The sequence below is a fragment of the Engystomops pustulosus genome, chromosome 11, assembly GCF_040894005.1.
Source record: "Engystomops pustulosus chromosome 11, aEngPut4.maternal, whole genome shotgun sequence".
NCBI lineage: Eukaryota > Metazoa > Chordata > Amphibia > Anura > Leptodactylidae > Engystomops > Engystomops pustulosus.
The window spans coordinates 28757828-28771014 of record NC_092421.1 but is presented as its reverse complement, the minus strand read 5'-3'; the positions used below and the strand labels follow the sequence as shown (position 1 = coordinate 28771014).

Below are 13187 nucleotides of genomic sequence, written 5' to 3'. Positions count from 1 at the left end.
GAGTGTATATTAGATGGTTAGCTGATCCTATTAAAATCAATGTATTTGGGCAGTACACATCTGATATGTAAGGCCTTATGCTGGCAGAGGTAAGTGGACATATGGACTGGAAGATGGATTTTTTAAAGGAACACTCCAGTCAAAGCTTATTCGGTGAATAATGTTTGGGGCAGGGCCTGAAGGGAGGAGCATGACTCATTTTGATTGCATTCTGATCAGGCCCTGCACAAGGTATAATTCAATGAATCGCCTTTGACTGGAGTGTTCCCTTAACATGATTGATCTTTCCGTTAGATCATCTGGTGATGGATGTGTCAGGCTATTTCCTCTCTCCGAATTTGGTTCACTTGTGAAGTTTGGTTGAGCAAAGTGTTTTATAGGGAGTCTGATAAGATTGCTGTCCCTTTTGGTCTACAGCTGTCTAAATAGTGTGGGCAACTTTATAGTAACCCAGAACCAATTGTTTTAACCTCTTAGTAACCACCCATGCGGGTTTCTACTTTGTTCACTACGTTCCGCAAAGATATTCCTTGCAGGGAAGAACAGTTGCTGGGCTGTCTTAAGACAGCCAGGTACCTGCTCTAATGGTCTAGATTGTAATGCTTAACGTTTAACCCTTTAAATCCTGCAATCAATTGCTATTGCCATGGTATTTACATTGCTTTTGAGGATGGGACTCCCTCAACTCATTGGTACCTTAGTGAAGGTCCCAGTATCTGTCCTGAGCATATGATGACTTGATTCCTGCCTCGGGCAATACCGTGCAGTCTGAGTACGCAAGTGTATAGGTTGATATTACTAATACACTGCGATACTTGGTTATTGCAGTGTATTAGTGTGAACAAGTGATTAGATGATGACTTGTTCAAGTCATTGTTCAAGCCATTAGAGGACTAATAAAAAAACAAAATAGTACAAAAAGACATAATAAAATAAATATGCCCCAAAAGCCTCCAGTACATAAAAAGTGGAAATCCGTAAAATAAAATCACAACAGAGGTATCACAGTGTCCCAAAAATGCCAAGCTATAAAGACCATCATATGTAGCATGTCAGTCCATGCTCAATACTTGCCTTTTCTGATGCCCCAACAGGTCCTCTTTGATCTTCCTGTGCTCCTGCAGCAGCAGGTCCTTGCGTGCAGGGGGTACACACACTATGACCTCAGCCACTTGCTGCCATCATAGTGTGCGCGCTGGCAGTGACAAGTCCTGCACTGGCCATGCACACACACTATGATGTTAGCGGTGGCTAAACATTTTTGCAACATATTAATCTGACTATTTTGAGTGACTGTAGGAATTACTCTTTAACTTTACATCTACAAAAACATTCTTAAATACACTCAGGATAACAAAATAACACATTCTCTAATTCACTGTTTTTAACAAAAGTACAGCATTTCACAGATATAATTCAAACCTGTCTCTATCAGTCCTGGTGTATACATTTTGGTTGTCCCTGGATACGACCATAAATTCCAGACTATGGTCATGCAGATTCCACTGGCATAAATAGCTACAGGGGGGAGGGGCAGAAAGCAGGGGGAGGGGCAGGGAGCACTGCAGACACAGGCACTTCCTGTCCAACAGCAGCTCTACCGACAAGATAAGCTCTGGATCCGAGGGAAGGGGAGCATATAACTACTGACTTTTGAAGGTTAGGTAGCAGAGTTGTGTGTTTCGTTTCATATCCATCTCATAACTCTGATCTGTCTCCTCTGTCTTCCATGTGTCAGATATTTGTTGAATCTTCAGAGAAAAAAAGTGTAGATAAACCCTGTACCATGAAATACTAAGCACATTGTCAGCTGACCGCATCTCATAGCACAAAGGAATCATGAAGTGTCTGCTCCGCTCGTCCCCGCCCGCACTCTAGAATCTTACACTGAACATCACTGAGTAATAGGAGCAAAAACAGCAATAAAACTGTAAATGGCTAAAAATAATCTTTATTGTGCAAACACCACTAGAGAATTATAATTTGAGGACTTTTATGGGCAAACTTCAAAATTTTAACTTGAAATTTAAAAATAGGCAATCAACAGAATGAAAACATAAAAAGTATATGTTAAGAAACTGCCGAACTGCCACAACAGAGAATAAAAGGTATAACATTTAACAGGTGAGCTGTTATTTTCCAGATACAATTGTAAAGAAGAATTCCAGATTCATGATGATTTGCTCAAAGCCAATTATTCTGTTGGGAGGATATCTGAGACCATGCCAGAACATTATCTTGTACAGGTAGGATATTAAGAAACTGGTTACTAAGCATAATACATGACTCATGCCAACTGGACTAGCTTCTGGTCCCACGCACACAAAAGTAGGGTTCTGTCTGAGTGGTGAAGGTGGGTATGAGCACTCTCATCCCTCCCCTTCCCAAAGGAAGCTGATCAGCCATTCCGCAAATCGGGGCAAATAGAGACACACTGGTTGGAATTTAATCCCTTTTGTGAAAGCCACGACCCTTTGGACATGCCAGAAAAGTGCAAAAAAGGTCTAAAAGCTTTCATAAATGTGGTGCAAGGCATTTTAAAATTCTAGTTTTTGTCGCAAATCCACCATAATTCTGAGACAAGTGCTTTAATAAATCCCCCCCTCCCCTCCAGTGTCCTCACTGCATCAGGAACGTTGGGTGTGATAGATCTCATTTCTTGCTGTGATCTAGCTGGAATTTGTGTGGTCAGTTCACTGCCCCCACATAGATGTGTACATGGGGCCCTAAGACCAGTGAATATAAGGAGTTGCATGATCCTTCTCCTTTGTCTAGTGAAAAAAGGAATTCATTGATTGGCTTTCACAAGTAGTTGTAAAGCAGGTACTTGTGTGTAATGACCAAAAGGAAAAAAGTGACGACTTGCCACATGATAGATGTCTTGGCATTATCATAGTATATGCAATACATTTCAGAAATAATCAAAGATTACTTATACATTGAGAAATGTCAGAATATTTTTTAAATTTGTGTGGTTTTTCTTTTACTTAGGGAAAATATTTTATGGTACGGGATGTGTATAGCAAGTTAGATGTTTTAAATACTACTAGCAGTTTTGGTGCACCGAATTTCCGCCGCGCAAAAGGAGGATATGAAGTGTATGGAATGGGCCAACCCAGTCTGAGTGGCTTCAAACAAGTACTGCAGGCGCTCCAGAACGACGGCCATAAGGTACCAAAGAGAATACCAGTCTTTTCTGTTGGGGAGATGTCACTGCCTCTCAGTGACCCTCGTTCTGCATGTGCTGATTTACATGTAAACTGTGTTTTAATTGGGTTTGTCTATATTATCTATCAGATCACATCTTTTATTATACCTGAGCAGTTTAAAGGTGGGAATGCACGGTGCAGCCGTGAGCTGGTGCCCACTGCATCCAATTGGCATATTGTGCCAACAAAACATTACAAAATTAGTATTTAGTGACGGACTCTTTCATTTACTGTTAACATAACACAGTCAATTTAATAATGAATTATCAACACAATTTGTTCATTGAATACTGCTGGCTGGAGCTTAACTGCAACCCGGCTGCGTCAGATCCCCAGCCTAAGGAATGAAAGCAGAGCACCGATTGATTGCTTTGTAGAAAAAACGCCAAATGGTTTCACACTACCTCATGTACCCAGCTATGGCCTGGTTCTTATTTAACACATAATATACAAATACAAATTATATTGCTTCTGTTATATTTTAAAGAAAACCTGTCACCAGGGAACCCCCCATAAACCACACAAAGTACCTTTTAGATCGTTTTATACATATTCCACTGATGCCTCTATCAATGGGATTAGAGCCTTTAACAAATCTCAATCTTATTGCTACAAAAATGTATCATTTGAACTGAATAGGGTTTGATGAATACAAAAAAAGTATTTTTAATACATCTGTTTGTCTAATTGCAGGAATGCATGTTTGTCTGTGTCCGCGAGGAGCCTGTCGTGTTCCTGAGATTGGAAAGTGACTTTGTGCCTTATACTCCCAGAAGAAAGGAGAATTTGCATGAGAATTTGCACAACCTGGAGAAAAGACTCAGGGTGGAGAGTTTGGAACTTGCTATTCGTAAAGAGGTAAATTACTTTTATAATTTGCATAAGATGATGTGTGCACACAATGGGGGAAGCTTTATCAATCTACCACAAGTCTGGTGTTTGTGATGCCAAAACTGTGTGCTTTACGCCACATTTATTAAGGTTTGTCGTCAGTTTTTTACATTTTTGACTGTATGACAAAGGTCATTCTATTGAATGCATATTTATTTGCCTCAAATATATACCATATATAAATGTGCTGAAAAAGCTTAACTAGGCTTATACTCGAGTAAAAAAAGTCGCTTAATGACATCATAGTGTGTGTGCTGGCAACGACCAGTCCCTGCATAAAGGTGGCACATACACTATGATGTCATTAAGAGGCTGATGTCATAGTGCGTGCGTGGCCAGTGGGCACGGACCTGCTGCTGCCGGAATCAAGGAGGAGGCAGGCTATATGGGCTGGCTGGCTATATGCTGGGGGACATGGGCTGGCTATATGCTGGGGGACATGGGCTGGCTATATGCTGTGGGACATGGGCTGGCTGGCTATATGCTGGGGGGGTGTAGGGTGGCTGGCTGTATGCTGGGGGTGTGTGGGGTGGCTGGCTGTATGCTGGGTGACATGGGCTGGATGGCTATATGCTGGGGCACATGGGCTGGCTGGCTATATGCTGGGGCACATGGACAGGCTGGCTATATGCTGGGGCACATGGGCTGGCTTGCTATATGCTGGGGGACATGGACGGGCTGGCTATATGCTGGGGGACATGGACGGGCTGGCTATATGCTGGGGGACATGGACGGGCTGGCTATATGCTGGGGGACATGGACGGGCTGGCTGGCTATATGCTGGGGGACATGGGCTGGCTGGCTATATGCTGGGGCACATGGGCTGGCTGGCTATATGCTGGGGTACATGGACGGGCTGGCTATATGCTGGGGCATATGGGCTGGCTTTATGCTGGGGGACATGGACGGGCTGGCTATATGCTGGGGGACATGGACGGGCTGGCTATATGCTGGGGGACATGGACGGGCTGGCTATATGCTGGGGGACATGGGCTGGCTATTTCCTGGGTGGAGGCTGTGACCAATGCATTTGCCCTCCTAGGCTTATACTCGCTTAAACTCGCTTCAACCTTCCTAAATTTCTCTACTATTATACTGTCCTCTGATTACTTTACAGGGCTTGTAATTTTATGTCTAGGTCTAAGATTTCTCACTTCTGAGGGTCTATGGCAATGCAACTTGATAGTATTTTTTTCCTAACCACCTTTTTTCTTTGCTTTGTTAAGCTTTACGACTTTGCCCAGTTGAGCGGAAACAGTTATTTTGTATACAATGACATTGAACACTTTAAGGATGAGCCTCACTCTGTCAAGATAGAGTGTGAAGAAGATATACATGTGACAGAGGAAGTGTACAACAGGCCGGTGTTCTTACTGCCCTCCTACAGGTTAGTGGTTGTCACAGAGTGACTTCATAAATGTGTAAATTGACTAGAGTTAAATCTGCAGTGAATTCTAGGGGTTTTACCAAGCTTGCAAATTATCCCCTATCCCAGTGGTGGCGAACCTATGGCACGGGTGCCAGATGTGGCACTCAGGGTCCTCTCTGTGGGCACTCAGGCCATTGCCCCAATTTCACCAAACGGGACCAAATCTTCCTGCAGTCCCAAGCAACTTAAAAGATGCTGCTCTCAGCGCTATTTCAAAGTGACACTTAAATGGCTGTTTGAAACTGCAGGAAAATTGAGAAGGTGTTGACATAACTGCATTGTCCTGGAGGTCCTCCTGCTGGACCCACCATTCTTCCTGGAGAGAAGCTGCAATGATGGTCTGAATTTGTTCTCCTTCTTTCAACCGTATTGGTTGCCTCAGGGGGGCCAATACAATTGAATGATGTTGAAGAACAGGTAGCAACAAGTTACTATTTAAAATGCCATGCTGACACTTTATGTTAAATAAGTGGATTCTGGTTGTAGTTTGGGCACTCGGTCTGCAAAAGGTTCGCCATCACTGCCCTATCCAGAGCTGATCGTGATGCAATTTCTGGAACCCCCTCCATTCAAAAGAATGGACACCCAGCAACTTCCTCAATGAGTAATAACTGGACCCATGTTCTCTGGATCACTTGAAGGTCAGGTCTTGTGATCACTGGTTGGACCCTGACTATTCAGGATTTTTCTCTACTAATCCACAGGAAACTTGGAATAAGACGCAGGGGCACAGGTTTACAAATTTTCTAATATATAGACGTGTATTTGACATCTTTGAATAAAACTGGAGATTAAAATGTGGGAGTAAAATATTTTTATGTGCGTTAAATGGGACAATATATTCTTAAAGGTTTTTATGTTAATGGATAATATGAAGTTGAACCTCGAGCCTGTGCCCTTATTGGCATCTTAACTTCCTGCTCTACATGTGATGATAATTTAGCTTTACTTTGTTTATAGGATTCTTTTTTTTTTTACAGGAATATACCGTATATACTCGTGTATAAGCCGAGTTTTTCAGCACAAAAAATGTGCTGAAAAACGTCCCCTCGGCTTATACACGAGTCAAGCCATGTAAAAAAATAATTAAAAATGGACAAAAAACAAAAAAAACTATTTACTCACCCTCCGGTGGCCCTGATGCGCAGCGCTGCTCCCCCGATGTCATCGCGGCTCCTCTTCTGGCTTCCCGGCTCCTCCTCTTGCTTCCGCGCCATCTTCTGTCTTCTTTAACATCGCGTTGGGCGCCGCCATTGTTCTTCTCCCGTGCGGCGCCTAGTATGACGTCAGCAGGAGCGCGTCATACTAGGCGCCGCACGGGAGAGAACAGTTGCGGCGCCCAACGCGATGTTAAGGAAGACAGAAGATGGCGCGGAAGCAAGAGGAGGAGCCGGGAAGCCAGAAGAGGAGCCGCGATGACATCTGGGGAGCAGCGCTGCGCATCGGGACCACCGGAGGGTGAGTAAATAGTTTATTTTTTTTTAAATTCTGGGCTGACTGTATACTACTGGGGGCATGCTGTATATTTCTGAGGGGCAGGCTGGAGTGGCTGTAAACTACTGGGGGCATGCTGTAAACTACTGGGGGCATGCTGTAAACTACTGGGGGCATGCTGTATACTACTGGGGGCAGGCTGGGGTGGCTGTATACTACTGGGGGCAGGCTGGGGTGGCTGTATACTACTGGGGGCAGGCTGGGGTGGCTGTATACTACTGGGGGCAGGCTGGGGTGGCTGTATACTACTGGGGGAAGGCTGGAGTGGCTGTATACTACTGGGGGCAGGCTGGGGTGGCTGTATACAACTGGGGGCAGGCTGGGGTGGCTGTATACAACTGGGGGCAGGCTGGGGTGGCTGTATACAACTGGGGGCAGGCTGGGGTGGCTGTATACAACTGGGGGCAGGCTGGGGTGGCTGTATACAACTGGGGGCAGGCTGGGGTGGCTGTATACAACTGGGGGCAGGCTGGGGTGGCTGTATACAACTGGGGGCAGGCTGGGGTGGCTGTATACTACTGGGGGCAGGCTGGGGTGGCTGTATACTACTGGGGGCAGGCTGTATATTATAGGGGGCTGGCTGGCTATATACATGGCTGGGTCTGTGACCAATGCATTTCCCACCCTTGGCTTATTAGGGGTCTCGGCTTATACTCGGGTCGGCTTATACTCGAGTATATACGGTTGTTAACAGCATTGTAATTTTTGTGTTATGATTTTAGGTATATAGATTTTAAAAAAATAAATAAATAATGCAAGTTCACACTGTATTGCAGATACCACCGTTTGCCCCTTCCAGTAGATGGTGCTCCTCTGGAATCACAGTTTGATGCTTTTGTAAACTTCCTCAGGGTGAGTAAAACATTGGGGGTCATTTACTAAGGGCCTGATTTGTGTTTTCCCGACGTGTTACCCGAATATTACCGATTTGCGCCGCTTTTCCCTGAAATGCGCCGGGATTTTGGTGCACACGGTCGGATTTTGGTGCATCGGCGCTGGCATGCACGTGACGGAAATCATTCGGAAAAACCGCCGCATTAAAAAAAAAAACTAAAAAATGTAGCGAAAATTGCACTTACCTTCACTAGGAATAGGCATTCCAGCGGATATCAGCGCAGCAGCGCCACCTGGTGGACGGCGGAGGAACTGCCTTAATAAATTCCAGCCAGACCCGAATCCACCGCACAGAACGCGCCGCTGGATCGCGAATGGACCGGGTAAGTAAATCTGCCCCATTGAGTTTAATATACTATGGCCTACGTTTATTGAAGCGTTTGCGCCAGTTTTTCTTTTTGAGTTTGCACTAGAAAGAACTTGGAAACTGCTTGCACATGTATTTATAAAGTGTCTGCACCAGTTTTGTGTTGTGGCTGCTCTGTGTCCAACAAGACCGAAAAAATGTGCACCAAAAGTGGCGTGTTAGTCATTAATCGTAATTTGCGCCACATTTATTACTGACGCGCAGCATGAACAAAATGCATAAAAAAATAGGTGCATGATTCATCCAAATTCTGCACACTTCACAGGCAAAGTGCAACTAGTAGAGATGGCACTAGTTTTGATTAATGTGGGCCAATGTATTTCTTTTTATTTTTTTGGTTAGGATATTTTTTTAAGGATATTGAGGCTTTTCACATAAACAGAGGATACAGGATACACATCAGGAGATGAACATTTAGTGCATATTGTTCCCCTGGTATAGTGTATAGGGCTTTATAATATCAATAATAACCAGTAAAAGTGCACATTGTATTGTGCAGACTTACCAGTCCCTAGCACTACACACTGTAGCGTGAACTTGTATGAGTGGTCATTTCTATACAAATGTATTAGATAGAACTTTATCCCAGTATACTTTCAGACCTGAACCTGGCACGTTACCCTAAGAATAGACAAGTAGTGCCAGGCAGTGAATCAATGCACTTACAGAAGTTGTTTGAAGTTGGCAAATATCAATTTGAGTTACTGCTCTGTTCTTATGTGAACCTGCCAAATGTACTGCGTATCTGCTCACAAAGCCGAAACTTCTTCACTTCAAAGTAACCTTGTTTACAAAATTTCTTCTGATGGTTTCTCATGTTTTTTTAGAAATTAGCGGCATTGGGTCCTTAATCAATGTTACACATTAAAGAATGTCTAGTGTATTTAAATGGAGCTCTCACCTGAAGTTTGATGGGATTGATTCATCCATCAGAGAATTGTTTATTGTTGTAACCAAGTTTTTTATTTTATAATGTATAAAAAGGAGAGTAAATCTAGGACAGAACTTATGCCTTCAAACATGTTACATGCCCACCAATGTGTATAGACACAGGTGGTGTTGAGTATACCCTTATAGTTAGAACTTCAACCTGGAAATCTGTTAGTATCTATAAGTGTTATGTCAGCATTGATGTAAAAATGAGCAACTATGAAGCAAAATGAAATATTTTCTAATTCTTGCATTTCAGGAAAACCCGTGTCTCCTGCTGCTTCATGACGCCAGCCGACCCCCGCCAGCTTTGCTTTTCAGCTGCCAGACAGGGGTTGGCAGGACGAATCTAGCCATGATTCTGGGAACTTTAGTGTTGTACCATCGAAAGGGGGCAACTGAAAAACAGACGTGAGTTTGGGCTTACATGTTGTATGCATTTGCAGGAGCCCAACCTTAAGTGAAAACAGTAGGTTTGGTGAGGCTCTGTAAAACAGGCATAATGACCTAGGGAAGATTTAGTATGTAGTGGAAAAGGGAAAATAATCAAATTTCCTGGGGGCGTTTGAGGAATTGTGATTATATTAAGGCTTGTACTCTACAAACCTTGATAAATGTCCCCTGTAGAACTGTCCAAAACTCATCACTGTGATGTTTATGGGCGTTGGTTGAGGTGTGATACTTTTTCATGACTCAATCAGGATAAATTTGGACTGCATCCAATGGAGAAGAGCCATTGAACGTGCACCCCAGACACACATGTTTATGCCATCTATACACGGTCTACCTCATTATAAGGTACAAGCAGTTCTGTTCTGTAGGTTTGTTCTTAAGTTGAATTTGTATGTATGTCGGAACTGTATATTTTATAATTGTAACCCCAGCCAAATTTTTTTTTGTCTCTGTGACAATTGGATTTTAAAAATGTTAGGTTGTCATAAGAACCGGGATTAACAAAAAAGCTTGATAGCAGACACCTTTGATAACTGTTACAGCTGATCACTGCAGCCTGGGACTAAAGTACAGTAAATTGCCAACATCCAGACGTCAGTTTGTAACTAGGGGTCATCGGGTGTTCTTAAGTAGGGGACCTCCTGTATCAGAATACGGTATAGTTTACCAATATTTTCAGTATAAGGGTACAGTAGCCATATGTTTTGCCAAAAAGACTTTCTTATACTAACTATATCTAACATACAGTATATGTTATAAGCATTTTCAGTAGTATGTCACCAAGCACAGGTGATTAGATTTTTATGTTTGCTTTTTTATTGCAACGGTAAGAAATATTACTTGCTATCACTAGTTGAGTGAAGTGTAGGTAAATCTTTGTAAAATGCATATACAAAAGTCACATTATATAATATATTACCTGAAATGTAAGAAAATACATACATAAACAATTCCATTCACTCTGAATACATCTAGAGCCCAAATATAATATAATTCAGATGCATTGACATTGTAAGAATTCTAGACAGGAGCTGGTTTCTATGACAATGTCTTGGAGCTGAAGGATATTTGGTACCAGAGTGATTTGGCAGGCGGAAGAATTGGCTTAGCTGTAATTATTTCTTTACCAGCCATATGCAGTCAATTTTGTGTAATATGAAGTTTAGTTATTTTATAAGTGCAGAACATTTGTATCTCAGAGAGTCACATGGGTTTAATTCTTTTATACTTTTGATTCTTTTTCCATTTTGACTGTCCTCTTCTATTTCAGGATCACCCAGAACACCAATGACCTGCAAAAGGAACGTTTTCAAGTGATCCAAAACTTCATCAATATGGTACCAAATGGAGGACAAATTGTGGAAGAGGTAACTATTAATATGACTCTAAAAACTTGGATGTTTCGAATAAAGCATTTTTTTTGGGAAAAAAATCACTACTTTGGGGGTTGGGCCATAGGAAGACTTAAAAATTGTACAGTGCAGTTATTAAAGGACATCTACCAAAAGGAAATATTATAAACCAATCATACTGACATAATGGTGTGTGCCCCTCCTGCACTTTTATTTTCTTATGCCCTGGTTCTTACAAAAAAACCTAATGCCATGGTTTTAAAGAAAAAAAGGCTTTACAATTATGCAAATGAGCCTGAGGGGTTCTAGAACCTATAGAACCTGGACCCCTCAGGCTCATTTGCATAATTTTTAAGCCTCTTTTTCTTAAAAACCGGGGCATAAGACGATTAAAGAAGAACAGACCCTGCCAGATAGGGACACACATCAGTATTTCCGTGTGCTTGATTTACAATCCTTCATCCTTTAATAAAACAGACAATTTAGGAAACTTTTAGGAGGCTGGCTGCTGTCCACAGGACTTGTCTGTGTGATGTATGTGATTGTATTGTGCTTAAATTACACGTAATGAATGTATTCAAGAGGAAAGAAAGAGCTGGCACTCACCGCTGTTGAAGTAAAATCAGTCTTTTATTCCATATCGCATTAAAACCTTCACTACAGGAGAGAGGAATAAAGCAGAAGCCCACAAGAGGCGATGGCCCGTTTCGCGCTACAAGCGCTTAATCCTGCCTACACGTAATGAATGTGGCTGCAATATGCGTGAAGTATGTAATCAATGAATTCCTTTATTTACTGTTTAAACTCAAGTATAAGCCGACCCGATTATAAGCTGAGATCCCTAATTTTACCACCAAAAACTATAGCTAGCTAGCCCCCAGTAGTCTATAGCCAGCCAGCCGGCCTCGAGTAGTCTATAGCCGGCCGGCTCCCCCCAGTAGTCTATAGCCGGCCAGCCCCCTTAGTAGTCTATAGCCGGCCGGCCCCCCCTAGTGGTCTATAGCCGGAAAGCCCGATAGGTCTTCTTCTTTATTCACTTTGCTGTAACATCCAGCAGAGACATGTCCATGCAATCTGCCGCGTGGACGCGTCTCTACCGGCTAATAAAACATGGAGAAGAAAGAAGAGGAGCCACACTGAGCATCGGGGGCGCCAGTGGGTGAGTATCTAAGTTTTTTTTTTTTTTTTAATTGACTCGTGTATAAGCTGAGCTGAGGTTTTTCAGCGCATTTTTTGTGCTGAAAAACTCGGCTTATACACAAGTATTTACGGTATATAGCGCCAACAGATTCTGCGGCACTGCACAGAGCTTGCCAAACCGGTCAAAAATTGTGCGTAATGAATGTGACTGCCTTGTGCGTGATGTGTGTGCTTGCATTGCATTGTATTGTGTAGGATACATGAGAATGATGATCTTGCTCCATAGAATAAAGTTTAAATAAAATTCCATTTAATTTTATGGGGAGACATATAAATTATACCTAATGCCATTGAACGTAGAGAGTAGTAAGACTATAAAACAATGTCCTTTTTGTTTCTACCTGATGAGCGTGTAATAAGACCTCTATAATGTAACATGACAACTTATTGCATGTTAATATGCCATATTTAATGTGTTAATGGTATTTTTTCCTTTCCTGCAATGTCTCCTATTCTCTAAGTAATATGTGGCTAAGTGCATGTATGTAATTAAGGGCTGCACAACACGGGCAGATTAATCTCTGCAATGAATTCTCCTGAGATTAATCCCTCTTTAAAAGTCTCCTACTTTGCACAATTTTTGAGATTTAATCCCCACAGATTGATCTCTGGACTCTTTAGGGAAAATAATTTCCTGTAGAATAGAATGTAAAAAAGAAGTCATCTGATCTATGGTCTCTTAATTGTACAACATTACTTTCTGGGGAAGGGTTAACCTGTATGTTGTAGCTGCACGTGACAACATTTTTTCATCTATTTTGTATTGATTTGTTTGTCATAGTCAGTGCATTGTGGTTATATGCTGGTAACCAGTGTCTGCTAATAACTGTAGTTATTTATCTACTACAGGTGGACTATGCTATTTCCTTATGTTCAGAAATGCATGACATCAAATCCGCCATATATGAATCCAAGAAGAAGCTGGAGGGCATTGGTGAAGACTACCAGATTCAGGTAAACTCAACAAT

General features: G+C 42.3%; 1 protein-coding gene across 7 annotated transcripts in view; it reads left to right on the top strand.

Annotated features, from left to right (window-relative positions):
- PALD1 (phosphatase domain containing paladin 1) overlaps positions 1–13187 on the top strand; it is a 194279-nt gene that overhangs the window by 105961 nt on the left and 75131 nt on the right. For all 7 annotated transcript variants that reach the window (XM_072130461.1, XM_072130460.1, XM_072130457.1 and 4 more), the window contains 8 exons: positions 2144–2246; positions 2992–3171; positions 3903–4067; positions 5327–5487; positions 7800–7875; positions 9474–9625; positions 10938–11034; positions 13069–13173. In XM_072130461.1, coding sequence (XP_071986562.1) covers positions 2144–2246; positions 2992–3171; positions 3903–4067; positions 5327–5487; positions 7800–7875; positions 9474–9625; positions 10938–11034; positions 13069–13173 — 1039 coding nt within the window. The remainder of the gene's footprint in view (positions 1–2143; positions 2247–2991; positions 3172–3902; positions 4068–5326; positions 5488–7799; positions 7876–9473; positions 9626–10937; positions 11035–13068; positions 13174–13187) is intronic.